This window comes from Pteropus vampyrus, unplaced genomic scaffold (genome assembly GCF_000151845.1).
Source record: "Pteropus vampyrus isolate Shadow unplaced genomic scaffold, Pvam_2.0 Scaffold78, whole genome shotgun sequence".
NCBI classification, from domain to species: domain Eukaryota; kingdom Metazoa; phylum Chordata; class Mammalia; order Chiroptera; family Pteropodidae; genus Pteropus; species Pteropus vampyrus.
The window spans coordinates 3416112-3442267 of NW_011888859.1; the positions used below are offsets into that span (position 1 = coordinate 3416112).

Consider the following 26156-nt stretch of genomic DNA (forward strand, 5'->3'; position numbering starts at 1 on the left):
TAACTTAGCCTTTGTTCTTTAAAAAATTCTGTTTGCCTAAGATTATTGCCACTTCAGTAAAAATTAACCCAAGTTTATATTGGTCCCATTATTCTTTTAGAGCTTCCTTTTCTTAATGTTGAATCTGTTACTATTAAGTGTAATGTTATTGTTTCTGGTTACATTTTGTTGTATTGTCAAAGGCATCTAATTTTATATGTTACTTTGTTACATGCTTATATTGTTTTATTTACTTTCTGTCACAAACCATGGAAGATCATGCTATATAGCAGCAATTCCCAACCCTTTTGGCACCAGGGGACTGACCGGTGCTCCTATGAGAATTTAATGCCTGAGCATCTGAGGTGGAGCTGAGGCAGTGATGCTAGCACTGGGGAGCAGCTGCAAATACAGATGGAGCTTGGCTGCTCCTCCCCGCAACCGGGCTCACCTCCTGCTGTGCGGCCTGGTTCCTAACAAGCCACAGACTGGTACCAGTCTGTGGCTCGGGGTTTGGGGACCCCTGATACATAGGAAAGGAGAATTAGGGGGTAAGAAATTTTGGATATACAGAATACCTAGTTTTTGACTTGTTAAAGTAAAGTTTGCAATAAGGTATTGGTTCTCAAGTATTAAAGTTGGTGAATAATATGCTCTTAAAAATTCAATTTATTGAGTTAACATTGGTTAATAACATAATTTTCAGACGTACAACATTATAATTCGACTTCTGTATACTCTGTTGTGTGCTCACCACCCAGTACCATCTATCTGACACCCCCCCCCCCATAGCCTCCCTGCCTCCCCCTTCATCTCTGGTAACCACCATTCTGTTGTCTGTTTAAGTTTTTGTTCTTTAGTTCATTTCTTTTTGTTTGGTATTTCACATATGAATGAAATCATTTGGTCTTTGTCCTTTTCCCATGCTATTGCAAATGGCCATATTTCATCTTTTTTTTTTTATGGACACTTAGGTTGTTTTTATGTCTTGGCTATTGTAACTAATGCTGCAGTAAACATAGGGGTACATGTTATCGTTATGAATAACTTATTATTTTTTGGGGGTAGATACAATATGCTCTTTAAAACGACTTCATCTGTGAAACAAGTCTGATTAGTTTTTTATTCCTATATGCAAATACTGAATTTTTGTTTTTAACTTTTAAATTATTTATGAAAAAGCAGAGAAATGTTTTATTTTTTAAATTTAATTTCTATATTGAATTACAAATAATTTTCACAAAAATATTTACGGAAATTTAAAAATCTTTGTAAGTTGTTAGAAAACTAGGAAAAATCATTCACAACTTTGTTTTACTATATTAGTTTTCTCTTGCTGTGTAATACATTGCCACAAACTTAGCTTGTGGCTTAAAACAGCATACATTTGTTCCAAAATTTCCATGGGTCAAGATCCAGGCACTGGTTTCCCTGAGTCCTCTGCTGATGATCTCATCAGGCTGCAGTCAAAGTGTTAGCGAGTAGTTCTCTCATTTTAGACATGGGTTCCTCTTCCAAGCTCATTCAGGTTGGTAGCCAAAAACAGTTCCTTGCTGTTGTACGACTAGGGTCTCTATTTAGTCAGCTGTGGGCTGTGGATCACTCTCAGTTCCTGGCAGTCACTCTCAAGTCCTAGTGCCCATGAGGCCCTCTCATGTCTATCCTTACATGGCAATGAAAGAGTGTTCTGGTGTCTCTTCTTATAAGGACAGTAAGCCTATGGGATCACGTCTCCCACTCTTATGACCTCATTTAACCTTAAGTACCTCCATAAAGGTCTTGTTTCAAAAAAAAAAAAAGTCACTTAGGGGTTGGGACTTCTAACATGAATTTTGTGGGGCAGAGGTATACTGTGGAGGACCAGTGTTGGCACTGGAGTTAGAACAAGATTGTATTAAAATATAATTATTATATTTTTCAAAGTAGCTTATGTATGTAATTTTTTTTTTTTTAAGTACAAAAGAGGTTCTGTTGGAAGCTTTTCTCTCTGACCCTATGCTGTATCCCCCAAAGAGAAGAACGTTTTAGTTCTTAACACTTTAGCGCTGATGATTACTTTCCTATCACCAAATGATATTTTTATACCAGTGTTTCTTGAATGGTCAGTTTTAGACATTTATTGACTTTTTGCAAGAATAGAGGAAGCATCAGTTCATTTGTGCTACTCTTGCCCTTTGCGATACTTTGATTTTGAGTGGTGGTTCTCTGGAATTCTGCAGGACAAATTATTTCCTTCTTTTGCTATATCTTCTTTTTTGTATGTACTGTAGCTTGAATATTTTCTTACTTTCATCAGTAGCAATCAGTCCTTAACTATTTCCATTTTCTGGAAGTTTGCGACATCTGCTGATTCTACTCATTTTGCCTTTCATTGTGAGTTATTATATCTTTTATATTTGTTGTCCTCCTGATAGAAGGAAGAAAAGACAAATGTCTGTGGTCAGCATGCTGTCTTGAACTGAAAGTCAAGATTGTGTTGGTTCCAGGAACTTTTGTGATTTCTGATTTTCTGATTTCTTTGGAGATACGAGAGAGATCCTAGCCGGTACTCTCAAGTCCCTAAAGTACCATTGTTGGGAAAAATGAATTGGGTTTGGTCAGTGTTATTTCACACTTAAGGTTAATTCCACTGGTCGTAGAACTAACAATTTGAAGACATAAGCTTAATCTGTAAATGAGCAAGCTCTTATCCAGATTTGATGATTCTCTGGAGTATGTCAGATAATAAGTTTTTGTTGGGCTCTTACAGGATCATAGTAGAATTAATTAAATAGTGCTCAGATGGGAAAGGCACTGATTTTTGAACCGAAGAGTTTGTTTGAAATAAGCATGGAGTACAACATTTTGTTAAGTTTTGGTTAATGAACCTCAGTGCGTAGATGAGGGACGGTGTGAATGTACTTTCCAGGGACATGAGATTGCAGCGTTTATTAAAAAAAAATTGTATATATTTGTAGCATTGAGAAATATTGCCTACATTTAAGTGTTGACCTGCTTTTGTAAAAGTTTCCTTGGAACAAAACCTGCACATTTACATGTGAATGGTTTGTGGCTGCTTTCATGCTACAGACTTAGTGAGATAGAGACCATGTGGCCTCCACAGCTTCAAATAATTACTGTACTGACCCTGAGCCTGGTCTGTAATCAGCAACTTTAAAAATATTTATTAGAAATGAAAGTTTTTTGGTTGAGTAGCCAGCAGCAGCCTAAGATATCTCGGTTTAGATAAAAGATTCTGCAAACCTTGATTAAAGTCATTAGAAACTGATTTGATTTGAAGAAGTTGTTTTCAGATCTCAAAATAGGCATTTGATGTGGTGCCTATAAGTAATAGTATGGAAATTTAAAATGTTACTGCTTCAGAGAGCACTTTTCAGTGTACTTGAGGGCAATTGAAACATAAAGAGCCTGAATGAGTTAGACTGAAAACCCAGGCTATTACTTAGCGTCTTTCCTTTGAATTGATAAGTCTTGAGTATTGAGTAGCCAAAGGAAGGGGCAGGTTAATCCCGAGACTTCATTTCAGTCACTGCGGTCAGATGGATTTAGTTTGTATAAATAAAGGGCTGTTCACAGGTTACTCAATAACATTAGAACATAGCATATGAGGGAAAAAAGCTTGGATATGGGAGCAGAGTTTAGCAGAGCAGATATCAGTAGCCCTAGAAAAGTTAAAATAGTCTTAACTGAAGCAGTAATTTTATGGAACACACTAACGAGATCAGCAGCCACTTTAGACTTTGGAAAACGTGGTAGCAGGGAGCCAGACCCTAAGAAATAAAAGGTGAGACTAAAACCTATATATGAGAAAACTGGGTGTCTGGAGAGCCCAAGCCTAGAGAGCATGCAGCCGTGCTCTTCTGACTCAAGCATAGGTATGAGAATCGTCGGGCAAAGGAAAAGAAAGGTCCCAGAATCAACTTTCATTCTTCTCCAGCGTTCTCCAGTATAAACCATGTTTTCTGTCCCAGATCAAAATTTGAGAATACAGAGAGAGTTACATTCCCAATTCTTGGTGCAGCTTGATCGATCTGGTTAGAATGAGGGTTGGAATGAAACTTGGTACTTCCTAATTATCAATTGGGTAATAAAGGTTTATTAACTGTGTATCAGGCATTGTCATATCCTGTAGATCTAAAGATTAAATATAGTGTCTTCATGTACATTGTATTATTTATAGATGTTTTAAAAAGCTTCGAATGGGTTAGCAGCATATTTCGTCACTATTTTCTTTTTCTAAAATACTGAATGTTGTAGTGACATCATAAAATTCTCAATAAGTAGTCTGATGGCGGTCCTAGAGGATTGAGTTTGATGCTGAGGACTGAGCAATGGTGGAATGTATAGAACACTTCAATTTGGAGATAGAATGGAAGGAAATAGAAGGAAAGCTGGATGATGACAAGCTGTCTCTGAAGTCATGTACTAGGTTCACATTAGTTTATTAAATGTATAAATTTATACTCCACCTGTTTTAAAAAGAACTTTGAAGCATCTTAGAGTTATTTGCAGTTGAAAAATAGATTTTATTATTGTATACAACAAAACTAGTTAAATATAGCTGAGAAGTAATGTCAGTAGACATCTGTGATGTTTTCAGAATGAGTAAACATCAGCAACAGCCCCAGAAAAGGGAAACGTTAAATCATCCTTTTTTGATAGAAAGTAAGCTCATGAAAATTAGCCAAGTCATTCTCTGAATTCAGTGAAAATATACTTTGTGAATTCTTATGTAAGGGAATTTTTGGGTAGAGATCAGTAAAAGATAGTGTTCTAGGGGACATTTTTAATCTTTGTAAGTTAAGTATTTATTATTAAATTTTAGTACAGGTGTTTGGTGAGGGATTAGATGAAATGTTCAATGCCTGTTTTCTGATGATCACATTTCATAACAGATTTTAGAAAATCTACAGAAATAGTTGGAAGCATGTGTATCAGTGATCCTTTGACAAGTACTAAATTACGTAATATTTCTCCGGGTAGTACCTTAAGTTTCTGCAGTAGACGCATTTTTGGAAGAGCTTCTCAGATGAGAGCTGACTTTTCAGACTGAAAATGTTTTACAAGTCTAAATTATATTTCCCTTACCTCGTCTCCCACATCCCCCAACCGCCCCCCTTCTCCCTAAAAAAAGAATGCAAACAAGCAAAGCTTTGAGCTGCTAGAATATGGACTGATGCTTGATCGAAATGTCAGGGCTTTATTACACAAAGTGGAAGAAGTGATGAATTGCTAACCGTAGGAAGAACCTAATACATCTTCGTTCTCTAGTAACAGATTACTATAGAAAGAACCTTCAAGTAGCTAAGAGAATAAATAAATGATGGATCTGTTAATGGAGATTAACTACCAAAGAGGAGGATTTTAATTTTAACGATGGCTAATTCTGCTGAGCTACTTTAGTTCTGAAAGCTTTATATGCGATATTTCTGTGAAATGAGTATCGTTTTTTATTTTGTAAATAAGAAAACTCAGCTTCAGAGGTCTAGTAATTTGTAATAAGGTGATGTAGCTAGAATTCAAATCCAGGTCTTTCTGTGTAAAGCTTGTGCAATGCTGTGTGTTGTATGTATTTGTTAATTTTAATTTATTCTTAACAAATATCGGTTCTCTAGACACAGGATATAGTTTGGAGCAAAAGAAAAAATCTAAACAGAGTCAGGGCTTTGTTCTCTAGCAGGAGAGGGCAGGAGTGGATCTCAGGTGGGCCTGGGCCTAAGAAAGTCTGCTTTACATGGCTTGCAGTATGGAGTGTGTTGATGTTATTTATTTTGCACCTGGCGGGTAAGACTGGCATATGGGCAGGAATTGAAGCTACACATACATTAAAATTCTCTAAGTTTGACAGAGGTAGCTTCTTAAAGGATCTGATGAAATCCTAACCCTGGTTGGGTAGAGTCATCAAGAGGTGAGCACCTCTGTGGGAACTTAAAGGGAAAGACATTTGTATTTCTCCCGGGATTGATTTCATCTTGGACAGCTCTTAGGGTACAGTTAACCTCTTATTAACTTAAACTTCATTAAGGAACTTACATCCTTTGTCTTTTATTACTAATGCTCAGTATTAAATAATCATCATACAAGGAAATGTCAGATTACTACAGTGAATGCTTCGAAGGCGAATGACCGTACAATGAGAGCATAAGAGGTTCTGATCTGGTTGGGGAGGTCGGGAAGGCTTTCCTCATTAGGTGATGCTTTGACCAAGATGTATCATCTAGTGGGGATCATCTAGTGGGGAGGCTCTGGTGGGGAGGATTCCAAATAGAGAGAACAAGCCCATTTTAAAGGCTCTGTTAGGGATCATTGTGCCTGGAGCAGAGGGCTGGACTGGGAATCACAGGGTGAGAGGAAACTGCAAAGGTAGAGACAGGAGTTAGATCAGGCAGGGCCTTGTGTATAGATTTTTGTATTTATCCAGAGTAGGAAAACATTGATCTTTTTAAGGGTAGGGAGAATGGGTATTAATCACCTCTCAGATTAGTTTTTGAAAAGATACACATGCCATATCCTTTTGGGTATTGTCTATGTGAGAGAGAAAGGTAATTTGGACTGCAGTTGTGGTGGCGGTTGGAGGAGAAAGAGGAGACAAATATGAGGGAAGGAAACTGGGTAAAAATCAGTAGAAATCAGTGATAGATGGGTTATTAGGGGTGCTGGAGCAAAAGCTGTAGAGGACTCGTTAAATTTCTAGTCGATTAACTAACAAATTTGGCTTAATTTAAAGTTTGTATAAGTTGTTATTGTAGTGTCATAATGGTCAAAGCTTAGTTTCCAGACTTATATTTAATATTCTAGCATTATTGTTAGAATCTTAGCATCACTGAGTGCAATACAAGTTTTAATCAGTGTTCATTTAAGCTTATTTGTCTCTCTCCTAATTTCTCACCTTGTCTTTAACTTTTTTTTTTTTTTATCTAAGCAGTATTATTATCCTTTGCTTATACGAGAAATTTCAAAACAAAATATTCTGGAGGGCAGATTATTGCTAAACATTATATCCCTTGATTTCCTAAAAGTTTTATTGAGGTATAATTCACCTACCATATAGGTAACCAATTTAAAGTATACAATTCAGTGGCTTTTAGTATGGTCGTACAAATATCACTACATTCGACTTTAGAATATTTTCATTACCCCAGAAAAAAATACAGTACTCATTAGTAGCGACTCTTCATTTCTCTCCAGTTCTCCCAGTTGTAGACAATCACCAATAGATTTATCTTTTCTGGACATTTCATATAAATGCAATCCTATAATATGTTGTTTTTAAAATTTGGACAGCATAGTATTTTTAAGATTCATCTATTTTGAAGCATATATTAGTACTTCATTCCTTTTTCATGGCTGATATGTCACTGAATGGTTATAACTCATTTTGTTTATTCAGTATTCATCAGTTCATGGGCTTTGGCGGTTTCCCCTTTTTAAATGAATTTTTTATAAATGTCACGATTACTCTTTGTGTATAAGTTCTTATGTGAACATACATTTTCAGTTCTCTTGGATATGTGTGCCTGGGAGTGGAATTGCTGGTTAAATCATATATTACTACGTTTCATTTTTTGAGGAGCTGCCAAACTGTTTCCCAGAGCTGCTGCACCATTTTACATGCCCGCTAGCAGTGCATTAGGGTTCCACTTTCTCCATGTCCCACTAACACATGTTGTTATCTGTCTTTTTGACTGTAAGCGAGTGTGAACTGATACCTCATTGTGGTTTTGAATTGCATTTCCCAGATGGCTAATAATGTTCAACTTGATTTTTAAAAGAAAGGCAGCACAGCATTTTCATTGAGAATATGAAATTGGAAATTGTTTGGTAATTTCATGTAATTGCTTAGAGACAGTTAGTTTGGCTGAATTTAAAATTTGTTCTTTTTTTTTTTTTCATCAGTTGTATTCCCTGAATGACTACAAACCACCAATTTCTAAAGCGAAAATGACCCAAATTACTAAGGCAGCCATCAAAGCTATTAAGGTGAGTTATAAATTTTACTTCTGTGTTTTCAAAAGAAAATACTACGCTAATATTTTGGGGGTGGGATAATTTTTACAGATTATATATTTTCTTCCTTTTTACAGAGTTAATAAATGTTCATGGGGAAAAACAAAAATGAAAATCTGTCAGTTGCAAACTCTCCCACCTAGCGATAAACACATAACATTTTGATAAATATTCTTCCATAAACTTTGAAGCAGTCATTTTTCCTTACTTTTCTTAGGTAGGTAAGATTTTAGATATAGCCACATTGTGGAGAATGTGTTTAACACTGTTATTTGGCACAGAATCTTGAAATCTTGAAATTATTTCTTAAAAGTTTTGTAAGTAAAAATTAATGTATTGATTTTTTTCTTATTGATTCTATTATAGATTTGGAAATGGGCCTTTATGGAAAATAATTGAGCCTCATTGTACATAGGACATTTGAACTGTGGGAAGAGGCCACAGACATTTAGCCATTGCTCTGATACAGTGGTTTTGAACCTATGTTGACTCATGGATACTTCTGAAAATCTCAGGAAAAGGTTGGACCCTCTCTAGAGAAGTATACATATGCACAAAATTTTACATAAAGTTTCTTGGCTCTAAGGACCTTTTGAAACTCAGCCATAGTCATCTCTCCAAGAGGTTCCTGTCCCCAAAGCTAAGACTCCCTGCTTTAGTGGGGCTCTTAAAAACAAGAATGAATGAGTGCTTATTTTTAATTAAGCAGGTATTAACCTATGAGTATTTGGTGATACGTTTTCCTACTATAAATAAGAACATCAGCCATAACCAGAAGCACCAGTTATTTTAATAAATTGTGTTTAACAGCATTATCTATTTACAGAGAATCACCACTAGGAGAAAATTCATATAATTTGATGATTTTGCAGTCTTCTAATGGCCAAATCTTAGTTTTCAGACATGTAGTTAATATCTTACAGTATTATAGTTATAATCCCAGTATTTATATACGGAAAATCAAAGGAGGATAAGGACAGTCACCAGTAAACACATTTAAGCTAGAGAATTCTTCAAAGAAGTGATTTTTCAGACTATCTGATAGGCTTAGTATAGAATGTTTAATTTCTTGTGCTTTTTTTATCTGTACTGTTCTACATTGTGATCTGATTTTTTATAGTCATGATCCTGAGAGTGTGCAAACATGTATATTATTATTTTATGAATATTAGTAATTGATGCATTTGCACATAATTTTTTTGTTGATCACAATACTTTTTAATTAGGAGACTCCATAAGGCATAGGTGCTAACATTATTTCCATTTTTTAGATGTTGGAAGGGTCTAAGAGAAATTAAGTAATTTACAATAGTCAGAATAAATACAGCTAGATTCAAATCCAGCTTTCTCTTGATCAAGAATCTAACCATTATGACATACTGTACTGTTGTTTTATTGTTGCTGTTCTAAATTTTTTTTATTTTGAAAAAAATTCAAACGTTGTAAAATATTAACACACAGTTTCCCCTTAGATTTGCCAGTTCTGAACATTTTGCTACATTTGGTGTAGTTCTAAACACACACACACACACATTGCATGCACGCATGTGCACACTCTTTTTGGCCGAATCATTTCAGCATTTCATATCTCATTCATAACAATCTTAAGTACTTGAATTTGAATCTCCTAGAAACAAAGACATTCCTAAGTAATCACAATACACTGATCCCATGCGGGAGATTTCACTTTATTATACTTTTATCTAATATACAATCCATACTTACATTTACCAGTTGCCTTTATTTACCTATTGACTTGAGTAGCTGGCACCCCTGCTTTTTCAGGATTCAGCCAAGATCACACATTACATTTATTTCTAGATACTGTCACCGAGCCGTTTTGTTTTGTTTTGTTTTTCTTGTCACTTATGTTTTTAGAGTTCAGACCAACAATTTTGCAATACTGTGTTATTTTAAAACTGTATTTAGTACATATATAAATTGAGATTTGAACTGCCTTCTCATTCACATTTAAATAATACTATGTATCACACTGAGGTAAGTTGTTGATTTTTTACATAAGCATTTAGAAGATGATTATTTTTGTGGATGCTCGTTAACATTGAACACTGTCAGCAAAACCTCACGGATAACTATTGTGGAAGGAGGTCTGTGTGAATTAATAAACTGAATGAAAGTTTAGTAAGCATTTTTTACTCTGAATTACATGTAGTGTACATAAAGTACCTAGAAGCAAGAAGCACTGTCAAAGATGTTTTCCAGTAGAATTATTACTTAATAAATATTACCTAGTAAATATTTTGTATATTGATTTTAAATGTTTATAGGTACCTACCTTTAAAGTGCCTAATAACTTTTAAATAGTTGTTTTAGGTTTTTTACTTAAGTAACTTAAATGGTAAACAGTTAATTTCTAGTAAGGAAATTTTAACCAAGCTTAAAGTTTTTGTAGGTTTCGATTTGTTACTATGAATAATGAGGTTTTCCGTTATTTTTGATTTTAAAATATTGGATTTTATGATGCAGTTTACTTAAATATCCTTTTCAGCCTAAGGGGATATCCCTTAAAAGCATAATTTGTGAGATCTGAAGTATAAAGATACACAATTCAAATTAGTTCTTTAAACAGAAATATGCTAATTATGAAAGTACCATTGGGATATTAAAATTTAAGCACAAATTTTGGATACTCGGTTCAGTCTATAATTTCTGTTCTTTTCAGGTTTATTCATAGTGTTGGTTATAAAACTTTAAGGTTTCTCATAATTGATAGTAGTCCATTACTAATTTTTAATCCGTGTGCTCATTTCATGTTTCCTGATATGTTTTGGCTGATCTATTAGAACCTTATACATCTCTATATCTAATTATATATATACTTGCAGTTCCATATTCTGGGAGAAGTAGGAGAAAATGAAATTGAAAACAACACCCTTGCTTATATTTATTAATGCTGTTTGTTGACAGTTGGTTTTTCTTGTATTGCTCTGATTTAGCTGAAAAAATAATAGTGTAGGTAATCTTTTCCTTCTGTGAAAGTAAGAATATTCATTTGTCAAAGTGCTTATCACAAGTATTTTGCTGGCAACTATTCGTGAAAATGTACTTTCATAAAGATTGTGGTAGAATTCTTTTGTATCTGTGTTAATGTAACACACTTTGGATATACAGACCATCTGTCTACTTTAAGAATCCCTTTACTAATGAGATATCATAGCTAGAGTGACATGAATGGCCGTCTCAAAATTCATGAGTAAAATTCATTGTTTTAAAAGACCTTTGAAACTATGCCGAAACAAATCCTATGCTTAGCAGAAAAATCCTAATCTAATCAAACAGATTTTAAAACCATGCTCTGCTTTTTCCTTTTAGTTCTATAAACATGTGGTACAGAGTGTTGAGAAATTCATTCAGAAAGTAAGTATATAATTTTTCATATATACACTTAATGTACTATAATTATAGATCAGTGCCATGTGCTCTTCTCTTTTAAATTAAATACCTAGGTTTAAATTGTTTTGATGGATTGTTCAAGAAATGATTCCATTTATTTTCTAATTACAAAGTAAAATAAATCGGTTTTTGGATAACTTTAAAAACAATAGTTTTCAGGTAGACATTTGTGTTAATTTTTATTGCCATCGCATCTGTCCTTGGAAAAAAATGGTGTCAGTATGATTGATTTTTAATGAAATTATAAATTCATTGCCTTTTATAGCCTTTAAAGAAATTCTTAAATTTCACCAAGCTGAATGCCTAGAGAGCAGCAATCTTTTTAGACAAGGTGTGGAGAAAATATTGCCTACTATCATTTGGTGTTATCACTGCTTTTTATTTTAGCCATTCTGATAGACGGGTAGTGTTTTAAATTTCCATAAGGGCCGATCATGTTGGATACATTTTCACTTGCTTGTTTGCCATCGCCAGTGAATTGTCTTTCCATGTCTTCAGCCCATTTTCTAATTAGATGATTTGATTTTTTTAGTGTCGAGTTTTGAAAGTTCTTAATATGTTCTAGATGTAAGTCCTTTGTCAGATGTGTGGTTTACAATATTTTTTTCCCAGTTGGTAGTTTGTTTTTTCATTCTCTTAACACAGGTCTTTTGCAGAACACAGATTTTTAGTTTCGATGAGGTTCCAGATTGTGTATGTATTTTTAATACCAGAGGAAACCTTTTTTCCCCTCCTTCCTATTCTTACTAGGACTTTAATATCGGGGGAAGGGGCAGCCATAGATAGCACATAAGTAAAAGGGAGCACAATGGGCGGGGAGCCTGACGGCCACCTGCTTTGTTTTTCTCCCGTAGCCCTCAAGGTTGCTTGCTCAGACAGCGCTTTGAGTTGTTTCTGTGGAACTCAGTTTGTAAAACCCACTGGATTAGACTATTGTTTATAGTAGGAAATACTGTTTTAGCAAATTTATAAGAAAGTTAATTTGTTGTGCACATTATAGTCAAGTGAGAGATCTAAGAAAAAATTTGAAGTATTATTTAACGAGAGTAAACTTGTAATTTTGGGTATCATCCACCCTTGGAACCTACAGGTTATTCAGCTTCTCTGTTTTTTTTCTTCATCCACCATAAACAAATAGTGCAAGGAAGGGAAGAGTGTGGCTGCAGTTTGATAATATGTTATCTGTTATTCTGTGTTTTAGCCATGAAAAATTTATAGTTCGATGAATAAAGATAATAAACGAAAAGGTAAATTAGCAATATAAGATGAGTTCCTGTAGGCCAGGGAAACTGCTCGAAAGAACACTCTGGCCTCTTGCGAGGGTTACATAAGGAATCAGGCACTTTAGCCCCATTGAAAGGAGTAAATTTCCAGATTCTCACATTCTTTTTGTACTTTTTACTAAAATTTCTCTGCCCTAAGGTATTTTAGATTAACTCTTTGTTCCACACCTCCTTAAGTTTGCATTTCAAATATATCTTGAAACGCTTACCAGTCATTGTTAATCATTAAGATAAGAAATTTTTGCCTGTTTTATTTTATTTATGAAGTCAAGGATGTTTATATAAATGGTTTTTTGTGTGCGTGTGAAATAGGTGGACCCATATAGAAAAGTGCATAAAACACATACAGCTAAATTTTTTATAGAGGGAAGACCTGTGTAACTGCCACTCACTTGATAAGCAGAAATTTGACTAACGCGCCCCAAGTCTCCACTGCCTTCTTCTGATCTATGACTCCCCAGGCGAACGGAGTGTGCAGTCCGACACTCGTGTTCGCTACATCCGTGCTTGCATCCGTGCTTGCTATTACAGTGTTGCTCTGTCAGTCAGAATTCTTAAATACTTCACCTGCCTTTTAAGTTGGCGTAAATGGAATCCCGTAGTATCTATTCCTTCGTGTGCAGTTCTCTCACACAGTGTCATGTATTTAGGAGACATTTCTGTTGCGTGTGGCAGTATCCATTTCTTCTCATCACTACATATATGTTCCATTATGTGAATAAACAGCTTATCCCTTTTGTCGACAGACATTTGTTTATGGAATTATGGACAGTACTGCTGGAACATTCTCATATATATATCCTGGTTCAGCTTGCATTTCTGTGGGAGTGGAATTAGTGGGTTGTAGGATATGCATTTCTTCAACTTGGCTAGATAATTAATACCAAATTAATTTCAAAATGATTGTACTAATTCACACTCTCAATACTGATGTTGAGTTTATGCTGCTCTTCTTTACCAACCCGTGATATTTTTAGACTTAAGTTTTTAAAATCTAATGAGTCTTAAAGTTTACTTTAAAAAGATATTATCTTAATATCACCTTCACTCAAGGAGTTAAATTCCAACCAGTATTAAAATTTCTAACAAGGTGTTTTTCAGACTCTTAATGACTCATCAAATAAAAGGAATTTCTATAGCCAAAGAGCAAAATGTACTCTGTTACCAAAATTAAAACATACTTGCTTTCTTTATGACAGCTGTTACTTTTCTTCAGATTCAGTATATCACATCTAGTTCAACCTCAGATTTTGCTAAGCTGTGTGCTAAAACTGAAGTTGGTGAGCTTTGTTTCATCAGGATCAGAAGTCTTGAAACTGGCATAGAAGTAGTGTGTTTGCCATTTAAAAGAAAATATTGCTCGATCTTTCCATTTTTTTTTTTGTAGTTTTAAGTTACATAATTAATGCTGTTTCCTTAAGAAATAAAATACTGTGTAGATTGGTTCAAAGTTAGCAGTGAAGATCTTGTAGGCTCAGTTAGTAGTAGTATATAAATTTAGTTCTTGTAACCCCTCCTTTCCAATCTGTACACCTTTTATTCATGTCCTACTGTGTTCACTAGGACTTCCAGGGCGATGATGAGGAGCAGTGCTGAGAGGGGGCCATCCATACTGATCTTAGTGAGAGGGCCTGTCCATACTTTATTGTCATCCATACCTGATCATAGTGGGAAAACTTCTAGTTTGTCACTGTTAAGTGTGATGTTAGTTGTAGTATTTTTACAGAGCCTGTACCTCTGGACTGTGAACTTCACACGGGCTTTTCAGATTTTTTTAAATCCCCCTTTGGTGAAACAATGGCTGGAGTGTGTTGGAGTTGGCTGTTTACCTTCCCCCAGCTTGGTTAGGCTCCAGTTAAATGGTTTGTCCAGAGAGCACACCTTGCTAAGAAGAGTGCTGCTGCCGGCTATCTCAAAATGATTCCTTTTCTCCTCCTCCTGCCAGAAGCAGGAAAAGATTTTTTTCTAGTATTTACTGTGAGAACTCATGTGGTGTCAGTTGTGACTGTCTTGGGACAGGCCTTCTTTCTTACATGCTACTGCCAGCATCGTTCAGTGCTTTGCAAGTATAGCCACATGCTCCTGTTTTTACCATTCTAGCTCTGTTTAATGTCAACTGTTAGTAGCTGAAATTGGCAGCACAAATTCTAATAACAAAATCATTATTAAAAGTGTGTTCATATAATGCAGTGTGGTCCAACTCACCTTGAGGTTCTTTTGTCAGAAAACCCTGACTTATGATAACAGTAGAATGAAAATCACACAAATATGTTTAAAGGTGCATTCTCCCAATCTGTCATTGCCTTCTTCACCCTCTCCCCCAAAGGTTATTTGTAACACAAGAAATTGGAAATTAATAGTATGTAGTTTGAAGATTGTGTAGCTGAAAATTTAACATTACACAGCTTTTTAAAACAAAATTATTCAAAGAGTAAAAAATACCTCATGACATTGGAAAATCTTAAGAATTCTTGTTTTCAGTACTGATAGAACTTGAAGAGGAAATTGAAAAACATTTCAGGTTTTTTGATATTAATTCTTTCCCCAAGTTTCTAGTTGGTGACTTAGCCAAGTTTACCAAATATTAAAGTTTTTTCAAACAAATTCTTAAAGTTTTTTTTTTTTTTTTTGCCATTTTATGTGGCAAAAATGCCTAATCTAGCAATGAAGGGAATTCTGTCCCACAGTATCTTCGTATGTAGTATGTCTGAAGATACTGTGGACGTGTTTTTTTCTTAGGCCGCATAGCTTACTACTGAAACTTCTGCTACGTTTTTGAAGCTTTGTAATTTTTACGGTAGGCCGGAAAGGCCCATTTATTATATTGTGAACTCATGATTCTTCTGTATTGTGAGTTTGTAATTGCATTAAAAAAAATAAATCAAAGAAAAAAATGTATTTGTTATTAAAAAAAAAAAAAACAACCCAGTGCATTAATTACTTAGATTATTGACCATTCAGTATTAATTTTTTTTAATTTATTTTTTTTATACTGACATTGGTTAACGAAATCCAGTAAGTTTCAGTTGTACATTTTAACAGTAAGGCATACACACACACACACACACACACACACACACACACACACACACACACACACACACACACACACACACACACACACAGTGTGTGTTCACCTCCCATTGTTAAATTTCTTTCTGTTACCACATATTTGACCCCCCTTTACCCTGTCTACCTCCTCCATTATTAACTTTTAAAGCTCTTACCATGGACTTATAAATTTCATTCAGATAATCATTTATATAAAACAATACATCAGATTGTTAATCATTTATATAAAACATTATACATCAGATTATTTTCTGTCGGGGAAAATTAAAATGGCAATAAATCAGTTAATAAATAATCACTTATCTATGTTTGTGGCATTAGGAAATAGATAATTTTTAACAGAGTGGATGTCCTCCTGCTTTCAAAATTTTAAAAGTTTTCTGCTCTTTACTGAGATATATTTTTTGCCTGGTTAGGTAGCTATTTCTTTGAATGTATAGTAGTCAAAGGAAAATAGCCTTGATCAGATACATGAACTGAGAGGGACGAATATGCTAGGCTTTTTGGGAACTTGAAGGAAAGCTCACTCTTTCAGACTTTCGAAAATGGTAATTCTCAACAGAGCAGACATTTAACCTTTAGGTAGGTTAAACTGAAAACTTTAATATTCAAATGTCAACATTATTATTGCCTTTTTATGAAATACTTCAAGTACTTAACAGCCACAGTCTTGCAGTGCATACTTGTAAATTGGTTCTAATGGTCTCCTCATTTTCTTGGCTTAATAAAGACCTTAAGGAAAAGGTTCTTTTAAAGGATTTGAAGGAACATCTGAAATACCCCTTTTTTTTGCAGAGTAAAATCACTCACTGTCTCAGCTAAATATCCCATAGAAATATGCGTGTGTCAGGAGATGGGTTGAAGGTCTTTTTCTCACTGGTACTCGGTTTCCAAGAAGAGTTTTGCAAGAACACAGTTTTGATTTAGTGCCATGTATGATTTCCAGGAAGTTACTTGGGGTAAAATATTTACCTAATTAGTCCCCAAAATGAAACTCGCTCTTTGCAGCCTTGATTCCATCATTTTAGTCAACACACGTTCGTGAAGCAGGTTTTCTCATGCTTCTGGATATGGAGACAAACTAGGAGGATTCTTCATTGTGCCCACTTAACTAGATAGGCTAGAAAAGCTTGTGGCAAAAAGGAGAGATTTATGTTCCTCAGTTCGAGTAAAGGATAAAAAGGTTGAGAAACATCAGTGGAGTCGCTGAAAAATGTTTTTTAGGATTGATTGCTAGAATCATAATGGTAGTGTCTTATCTTTCTTACAGGTGTGGTGTTTGAGAAAAGTTTTGAAACTTTGAGCTCAGTGCATGTAGAATGTTACAGTTTGCCATTTGGCATTCGTTCCCGTGTTAGTACAGAAGCCCCTTGTCAGTGTTAGGTGCAATCTGTCTGACGCACGCTGGCAGGGTTTTGTCTAGAGCTCTTCTTCCCTGAATTTGCTGATGCTTTCCATGTGGCTTTGCAAAATCATTAAACAGAGTTTTTACAACGTACCTTATTTATCGGCTACTTTTGTTTTTTGTCATTCGAGGCAGGTACACAGTCCTATTGTGGAACTTAAGTTCAACTGATAGCAGTCGAACTGAGCCTATGAATAGCCAAAGCAGAGTCTTCAGTATGCCATCCCAGACAAAGATGGTGTGGAATAGCCAGTGTCTGAGTATTTGTTACCTCAGCGTGAACAGTGATTTTGTGTTTGTATAGGATTTGTGGTGATTTCTGTCGATCAGGAATTTTACTTTCTCATTTCCTTTTCTTCTCACTCTTTTTTTCATCAGTGTAAACCAGAATACAAGGTACCTGGACTTTATGTTATTGACTCCATTGTACGACAATCTCGACATCAGTTTGGTCAAGAAAAGGATGTCTTTGCACCCAGATTTAGTAATAACATCATTAGCACTTTCCAGAATTTATATCGTTGCCCTGGGGATGACAAGGTATGCTGTTTTTTTTAAAAGTAGATACCCTTTTGGTCTCAAGGAGACTCTTTATAGAGTATCTTAATTTATGATGTTATGTTATCCTTTACTCTTAGTTATTCCGAATTTGTGTATTTAATTATTACACTATCTTTGTTCCTTTTTGTTCTTAAACAGAGTGGAAAGATGTAGTTGATTTTGCCACTTTTTAATTTATTGAAGCAATTGGTGGTAAACTTGTTATCATAAGCTTTGGCATTATACTAAAAGTTTATTTATTCACACACGACCAATTCAGAATTTTGATTATTTGACCTCATTTACCTACTTAGTGTTTGTGAAAAATGGATTTGCCAGGCAATTAATAGAAAGTAACTGCATATCAAAATTCTTGTGTTACGGTAGAGTTTTATTAGTGCTAGAAACCACATCATTAGGTCTGCTAGATCTGAATGAATAAATACTTGATGTCACGTTAAAGGAAGGCTTTTGACCCTGAGGGAGAATGAAAAGGGGTTGTTTATCTTCATGTGTGCTCAAAGATATTAGAAGGTTACTTATTTGGGATGCTGATTTGGATATTTAGTGTGCTCTTCTGACAAAATTGATTGCAATATTGATTATGTAGAAAAAGATAAGAATAGATGAAGACAATAATGATCGCTTTAAGGAAGAACCACAAAACTTAAAAGCTCACCACAGATCTTTTACTTTAAATCCAACAGGATTAGGTAGCGTTTATTTTTAATAATTATAGTTCTTAATCAGAAAAATCATGTTACAGATGGACCTAGTGGGTATCGTGCTGAATGGAGTAAATCAGAGAAAGACTAAATGCCATGTGATTTCACTTACACGTGGAATCTAAGAAACAAAATAAAGAAAACAGCAACAAACTCACAGACACAGAGAACACTTTGATGGCTGCCAGATGAGAGGAGATTTGGGGGTGGTGGATGAAAAGGGGAAGGGATTCAGAAGTACAGATTGGTAATTACAAAATAGTTATGGGATGTAAAGTATAGCATAAGGAATGTAGTCAATATTGTAATAACTATGTATGGTGTTGGGGTGGTCACGTCATAAGTTATATAACTAATCACTTGTACATCTGAAACCAATAATATATGCCAACTAATTGAAAAATAAAAATTATGAAAAAAACATGTTATAGTGGTTATATATGGAGATAAACTATTATCATCTTTGTTAACTAATGGATATGCTTCTTGAGACGTTTTCTTTTTAATTACTTTGGTACTTTGATAATTAGATGCAGGCAGAAGAATGCTTGTAATTTTAAGTGACTTATCATAACTGATACTTAAAATAGACACCTTAGAATCCCACCTAAAACAGCTTATTAAAAATTTTATGTATACATTTTTTTGAAGTAAGTTAAACACTTTGATTTAGAAATTTTACTAGTTTGTACTTGGATTTCTATCAGTTACTATGAATAAATCAGTGTTAAATTTGTAGACTTCATAATAATAGTGTTTCTCAGTTCTAATAGAGTTTAAGATGTAGGTTTTTTTTTTTTATCATAGTAGGAAAGATTACATTGATACTATAATCTCAATCATAAACTAGAGGCATTATTTGTTTGTATGTAGGTAGATACATAGAATGATACTTGTCAGAGACTGGCTAATTTTGAAGTACAGGATGTGTGTCTTGGGAACTGGAAGATTTTTTCTTTAAAGCAAAAAGCTGTAAGGTACTTTCTAAGTGCTCACGTCTTAGGAGAGTCAAATCATAAGGTATGAAGCATTTTTTTGTGTAATTTTCTTATGCTTCATTTTAAATAAACGTTTGCATGTTAATGTAGTTCGGACATAGTTTGAAAATTCATTAGTATAATACTGTAAGGGATTTAAAGATGAACTAGAGCTTTATTCTTAAAATTGCTTATTTTACTTTTACAAAATATGTACATTTAACAGAAGTCTCTTTTTAATACTTAATTTCAGCCTGTCATTTAAATTATTTTCCTAAAGGAGTAAGTAATGCTACATTAGTCAGTAACTAATACTTACTGTTGTTTATATAGCTTTTATATGCTGAACAGCTGTGAAAGAAAATAGATTTGGTTTAAATTCTTATGTGAAGAAATAACCTCCTCTGTCCTTAGTTTTAAAATGAAATTTTTAAAAAGTCATGTAAGATAAGAAGTTTGTCTTGATGTTACTTATTAGTTTAAAAGATAAAGTTAAAATCAGCTGTGACTTGTAGCTGTAGTGCCATGGTGAACGCTGACCTGCCTCAGCGGCCTTATTAACACGGTTCTCTGGCCGTCACCATGCTCTCGTGAGACTTCACATGGAGGCTGAAACCCAGTTGCTGTTTCACTTACTTTGTATATCTGGCAGAATGAATATGTTTTTTTCAAGCGAGTTAAGGTTAGCAAACGCAGAATTATAGGAACATAACTTCAGGGATGGCAAGTACTGTAGAAGTGTTTTAAACCATCCATCCCACTCCACCCACTGCCCAAGTAGTCACTATGCACTATGAAATGAATGTGCTAAGGTTTTAAAATGAAAAGATCAAAATGTCATTTTTCTTTTTTTCCTCTAGAGTAAAATAGTGAGAGTGTTAAACTTATGGCAGAAGAATAATGTATTCAAGAGTGAGATTATTCAGCCTCTTCTGGATATGGCAGCGGGGATTCCCCCTCCAGCTGTCACACCCGTTCTGGCCAGCACCACTGCTGCCATGAGCAACACCCCAGGTACGCTTCTGCGCGGAGACTTCTTTTCCAGATACTCTGCTCGTACTTTCCCGGTGGTCGTTCGTGTGTGAAATGACAGTTTGACTGTGGGAGAATTTGTCTAGCAGTAGAGTAACTGAAAGAAAAAATAATTTGAAGGCAAAATAAAATCAGCAATTATATTTGAGTGTAATTCTTTTCTAAAAATTAGGGAGCTAAATTTTTTTAATCCTTAGAAACAGATATAATGACCTTTGGGAAATGGTGTGTCTGTTAAGTTTTTTCTGATTTAGGTTGTCTGCAACCTTTTAAACTCACATGCAAATCAACTTGATAGTTACAGTATACTAGAGAAAGTTAATATTTATAAGGAACCAATTTAATGGAGCCAAGAATCCTTCAGTAATAATCTTGAATTTTTTTTGAGGTATTTAAATGACATTTGTAATTTTTTATCATCATCCAAGAATTATATTTGTTAACATTTTGGTATATATTTGCTTTTTGGGTGTGTATGCAGACACGGTTTTGAACAAAAATAGTTTCATATTATACATAGCATTTTATAATTTTTCATTGAAGATTGTATTTTGAATCGTTCCTTATGTAATTGAATTTTCTTCTGTGGCAAGATTCTTAACGACTGCTAAGTATTGTTGACTCCTTTAAAGTAATAGCTTAGTTAATTGAAAACAAGTTTGGATGATCCTTTTGGTACTTTTTTTCACCTACCTAATTCTGTATTGGTTTTTCAAAATGGGGACAGTAAAATAACATTTATATAAATTTCTGTGTATTTTATGAAACGACAGCAAATCCCTCCACCTTTTTAAGCCTTATTCATTCTTACATATTTATTGGAATGGGTTTGTTGTCTTTTTTTAAAGGAACTCCTGTGACACCTGTTACTCCAGCCAATGTGGTCCAAGGTTTACCTGACCCGTGGGTATCTCAGATAGCAAACACGGATACGCTTACGGCTGTAGCTCAGATCTTGCAAAGTCCTCAAGGCCAGCAGGTGAGCAGACTTTTGTCATGTTGACAATGATTTAGAGCTTATTATTTTCCTAATGTATTGTTTCATTGTGTACCACCTAAAGAGTATGTGTGTTTTATTTTGTAAAAATAGCATCACACTATATATAGTACTGTGTAACTTGTTTTTTTCATTTAGTAACGCATGAAGAACACTCATGTCATTAAAGATGGTTTTATGAAAAATTATTTTGCACCAAAATATTGGTTTTTAGCACACACAGTTTGTGCCAAACATTATTAGGTGCTATTGTTACTCCAGTAATGAGGCATGGAAGTCTTCTATATGGGAGAAGGTGTCGTCCTATTTTAAGAGAGACAGATAATAATAAAGTGTAAAACATTGTTTTTAGATAGTGATATATGACTTAAAACGGTAGGTCTTTAGAGTGACTAGCTAGGTTTGGGAGAAGAGGTCAGAAATAGAGACAAGGGTAGTGATGAGAAGGTGTCTTTGAAGGAAAGATTACATTGATACTATAATCTCAATCATAAACTAGAGGCATTATTTGTTTGTATGTAGGTAGATACATAGAATGATACTTGTCAGAGACTGGCTAATTTTGAAGTACAGGATGTGTGTCTTGGGAACTGGAAGATTTTTTCTTTAAAGCAAAAAGCTGTAAGGTACTTTCTAAGTGCTCACGTCTTAGGAGAGTCAAATCATAAGGTATGAAGCATTTTTTTGTGTAATTTTCTTATGCTTCATTTTAAATAAACGTTTGCATGTTAATGTAGTTCGGACATAGTTTGAAAATTCATTAGTATAATACTATAAGGGATTTAAAGATGAACTAGAGCTTTATTCTTAAAATTGCTTATTTTACTTTTACAAAATATGTACATTTAACAGAAGTCTCTTTTTAATACTTAATTTCAGCCTGTCATTTAAATTATTTTCCTAAAGGAGTAAGTAATGCTACATTAGTCAGTAACTAATACTTACTGTTGTTTATATAGCTTTTATATGCTGAACAGCTGTGAAAGAAAATAGATTTGGTTTAAATTCTTATGTGAAGAAATAACCTCCTCTGTCCTTAGTTTTAAAATGAAATTTTTAAAAAGTCATGTAAGATGTTTGTCTTGATGTTACTTATTAGTTTAAAAGATAAAGTTAAAATCAGCTGTGACTTGTAGCTGTAGTGCCATGGCGAACGCTGACCTGCCTCAGCGGCCTTATTAACATGGTTCTCTGGCCGTCACCATGCTCTCGTGAGACTTCACATGGAGGCTGAAACCCAGTTGCTGTTTCACTTACTTTGTATATCTGGTAGAATGAACATGTTTTTTTCAAGCGAGTTAAGGTTAGCAAACGCAGAATTATAGGAACATAACTTCAGGGGTGGCAAGTACTGTAGAAGTGTTTTAAACCATCCATCCCACTCCACCCACTGCCCAAGTAGTCACTATGCACTATGAAATGAATGTGCTAAGGTTTTAAAATGAAAAGATCAAAATGTCATTTTTCTTTTTTTCCTCTAGAGTAAAATAGTGAGAGTGTTAAACTTATGGCAGAAGAATAATGTATTCAAGAGTGAGATTATTCAGCCTCTTCTGGATATGGCAGCGGGGATTCCCCCTCCAGCTGTCACACCCGTTCTGGCCAGCACCACTGCTGCCATGAGCAACACCCCAGGTACGCTTCTGCGCGGAGACTTCTTTTCCAGATACTCTGCTCGTACTTTCCCGGTGGTCGTTCGTGTGTGAAATGACAGTTTGACTGTGGGAGAATTTGTCTAGCAGTAGAGTAACTGAAAGAAAAAATAATTTGAAGGCAAAATAAAATCAGCAATTATATTTGAGTGTAATTCTTTTCTAAAAATTAGGGAGCTAAATTTTTTTAATCCTTAGAAACAGATATAATGACCTTTGGGAAATGGTGTGTCTGTTAAGTTTTTTCTGATTTAGGTTGTCTGCAACCTTTTAAACTCACATGCAAATCAACTTGATAGTTACAGTATACTAGAGAAAGTTAATATTTATAAGGAACCAATTTAATGGAGCCAAGAATCCTTCAGTAATAATCTTGAATTTTTTTTGAGGTATTTAAATGACATTTGTAATTTTTTATCATCATCCAAGAATTATATTTGTTAACATTTTGGTATATATTTGCTTTTTGGGTGTGTATGCAGACACGGTTTTGAACAAAAATAGTTTCATATTATACATAGCATTTTATAATTTTTCATTGAAGATTGTATTTTGAATCGTTCCTTATGTAATTGAATTTTCTTCTGTGGCAAGATTCTTAACGACTGCTAAGTATTGTTGACTCCTTTAAAGTAATAGCTTAGTTAATTGAAAACAAGTTTGGATGATCCTTTTGGTACTTTTTTTCACCTACCTAATTCTGTATTGGTTTTTCAAAATGGGGACAGTAAAATAACATTTATATAAATTTCTGTGTATTTTATGAAACGACAGCAAATCCCTCCACCTTTTTAAGCCTTATTCATTCTTACATATTTATTGGAATGGGTTTGTTGTCTTTTTTTAAAGGAACTCCTGTGACACCTGTTACTCCAGCCAATGTGGTCCAAGGTTTACCTGACCCGTGGGTATCTCAGATAGCAAACACGGATACGCTTACGGCTGTAGCTCAGATCTTGCAAAGTCCTCAAGGCCAGCAGGTGAGCAGACTTTTGTCATGTTGACAATGATTTAGAGCTTATTATTTTCCTAATGTATTGTTTCATTGTGTACCACCTAAAGAGTATGTGTGTTTTATTTTGTAAAAATAGCATCACACTATATATAGTACTGTGTAACTTGTTTTTTTCATTTAGTAACGCATGAAGAACACTCATGTCATTAAAGATGGTTTTATGAAAAATTATTTTGCACCAAAATATTGGTTTTTAGCACACACAGTTTGTGCCAAACATTATTAGGTGCTATTGTTACTCCAGTAATGAGGCATGGAAGTCTTCTATATGGGAGAAGGTGTCGTCCTATTTTAAGAGAGACAGATAATAATAAAGTGTAAAACATTGTTTTTAGATAGTGATATATGACTTAAAACGGTAGGTCTTTAGAGTGACTAGCTAGGTTTGGGAGAAGAGGTCAGAAATAGAGACGAGGGTAGTGATGAGAAGGTGTCTTTGAAGAAGTGGCATTTGAATTGTGACTTCAAGTGGTAAGATATGAGGGTAGCTCATCTTTAGCATCTCTCTTTTCTTAACCTATTCTTTAAAAACCAGTTTAACAATAAACTTCCTGAACTCTCTTTCCTCACATATTAATGTAGTTTCAGCTACCTGTGAGATTTTAAATGTCACCTCAATGAGGCCTTCAAATAGTGATTTAAAACTGCAAAGTCTGCCTTTCTTCCTTTCTGCTCTTTTTCTCTGTCACCTGTCTCATTTCCTTCCTTAGCACTTACTACCTTCCGTTACATTATGTAATTCTTTATTTTGTTTCTTCTCCCTGTAATGTATTATAAACAAGGGCAAAGACTTTTGTCTGTTTTGTTCACTGCTGTATCTCCAGTTGCTAGGTTGTAGCAGGTGTTCAATACATTTTTGTAGAATGAATGAATAATGTATAGAGGCATAGCGATATTGGATATATGAGAGATATTTTTAGGGTTGAGTTGTCTGGAAAATAAGGTGGCCCATGCATGTAAGTTATTAGTGACAAAGGTGAAATGATAGACCTAAGTGTGGGACTTGGTTTTCAAAAGACATACATGGTAGGCTGAGAATAGAGGGTGGTTATGCTAGGCAGTGGGGAGTTACCACAGATTTTTATGTTGAAGTTAGTCACATGATCTGAGCAATACTTCAGTGGATAGGAGAGGGGAGAAGGTCTGAAGATAGGAGTATATTTGTTTTGGTAACTGATAATGGAAGAGAAGTAATGAATATGTGAAAAATAGGGTTATGGACTCTAAAATGACATTCTCAAAAAAAAAAAAATGGGACCAACGTAGAGTTTTAAAAATATAAAAAATGATTCAGTTATAGTCATAGATTGGACCCAATTTCTACATTTTGGGGACAGTCGATAAATTTAATTGATAATACATAAAATTATTGAATTATAATTCTGTGATAATATTTTGAAAATAATTCATAAAGCCATTGTTCTGATTAAAAAAAAAAAAACATTAAATACTTTTAGTAGGAGAGGGGATTCTCCAGAGGAAATAGTACATAGAGAGTCAAGAAGACATACTAATTGCTAGACTCTGAAGTCAGAGTAGAGGAGAAAGGATGCTGCAGTGATTTGAACGTGGGGACTGAAGACATAACGGCGCTATTGGGGAAAATGGGGATGTCAAAGAGGAAGCTGAAATGTGCAAAGGAGAGAGAGAGCATTTCCTTCTTTCCTCCCTCCCTACTCCCCCTGCCCCCTCAGTGTAGTCCTTTCCCTCCTTCTCTTCCTGCTCCTCCTTTCCTGTGACTCCCTCCCTCCCTCCCTCCCTTCATTTCATCTGTTCTGTAGCTTCCTCATTGCAGTAGCTATCATATATTTTTATATTATTTTCTTTGCTATTACATTAGTAGTCCGTAGTAAGTGTTTATTTGATAGCTAACTGCTTTCTTTCTTAATGCTACTACTTTAGATAGACACAAAGTTACTTTGCTTATTGTCACCTTAATTTGTGTTTGAACCTTCTCCCATCATAAGGTGAACTTAAAAGAGTACAGATATCTTGGTCATCAATAGCTTTGCTATTTCCTGTTTCTATTCTAAACTGGTAATTTTAGATATTGGGTTT

General features: G+C 34.6%; 1 protein-coding gene across 1 annotated transcript in view; it reads left to right on the forward strand.

Moving 5' to 3' along the window:
* SCAF8 (SR-related CTD associated factor 8) overlaps positions 1-26156 on the forward strand; it is a 78653-nt gene that overhangs the window by 21181 nt on the left and 31316 nt on the right. Inside the window, exons 3-7 of the mRNA XM_011362715.2 lie at positions 7876-7959; positions 11320-11364; positions 17539-17700; positions 20263-20416; positions 21283-21413. Coding sequence (XP_011361017.1) covers positions 7876-7959; positions 11320-11364; positions 17539-17700; positions 20263-20416; positions 21283-21413 — 576 coding nt within the window. The remainder of the gene's footprint in view (positions 1-7875; positions 7960-11319; positions 11365-17538; positions 17701-20262; positions 20417-21282; positions 21414-26156) is intronic.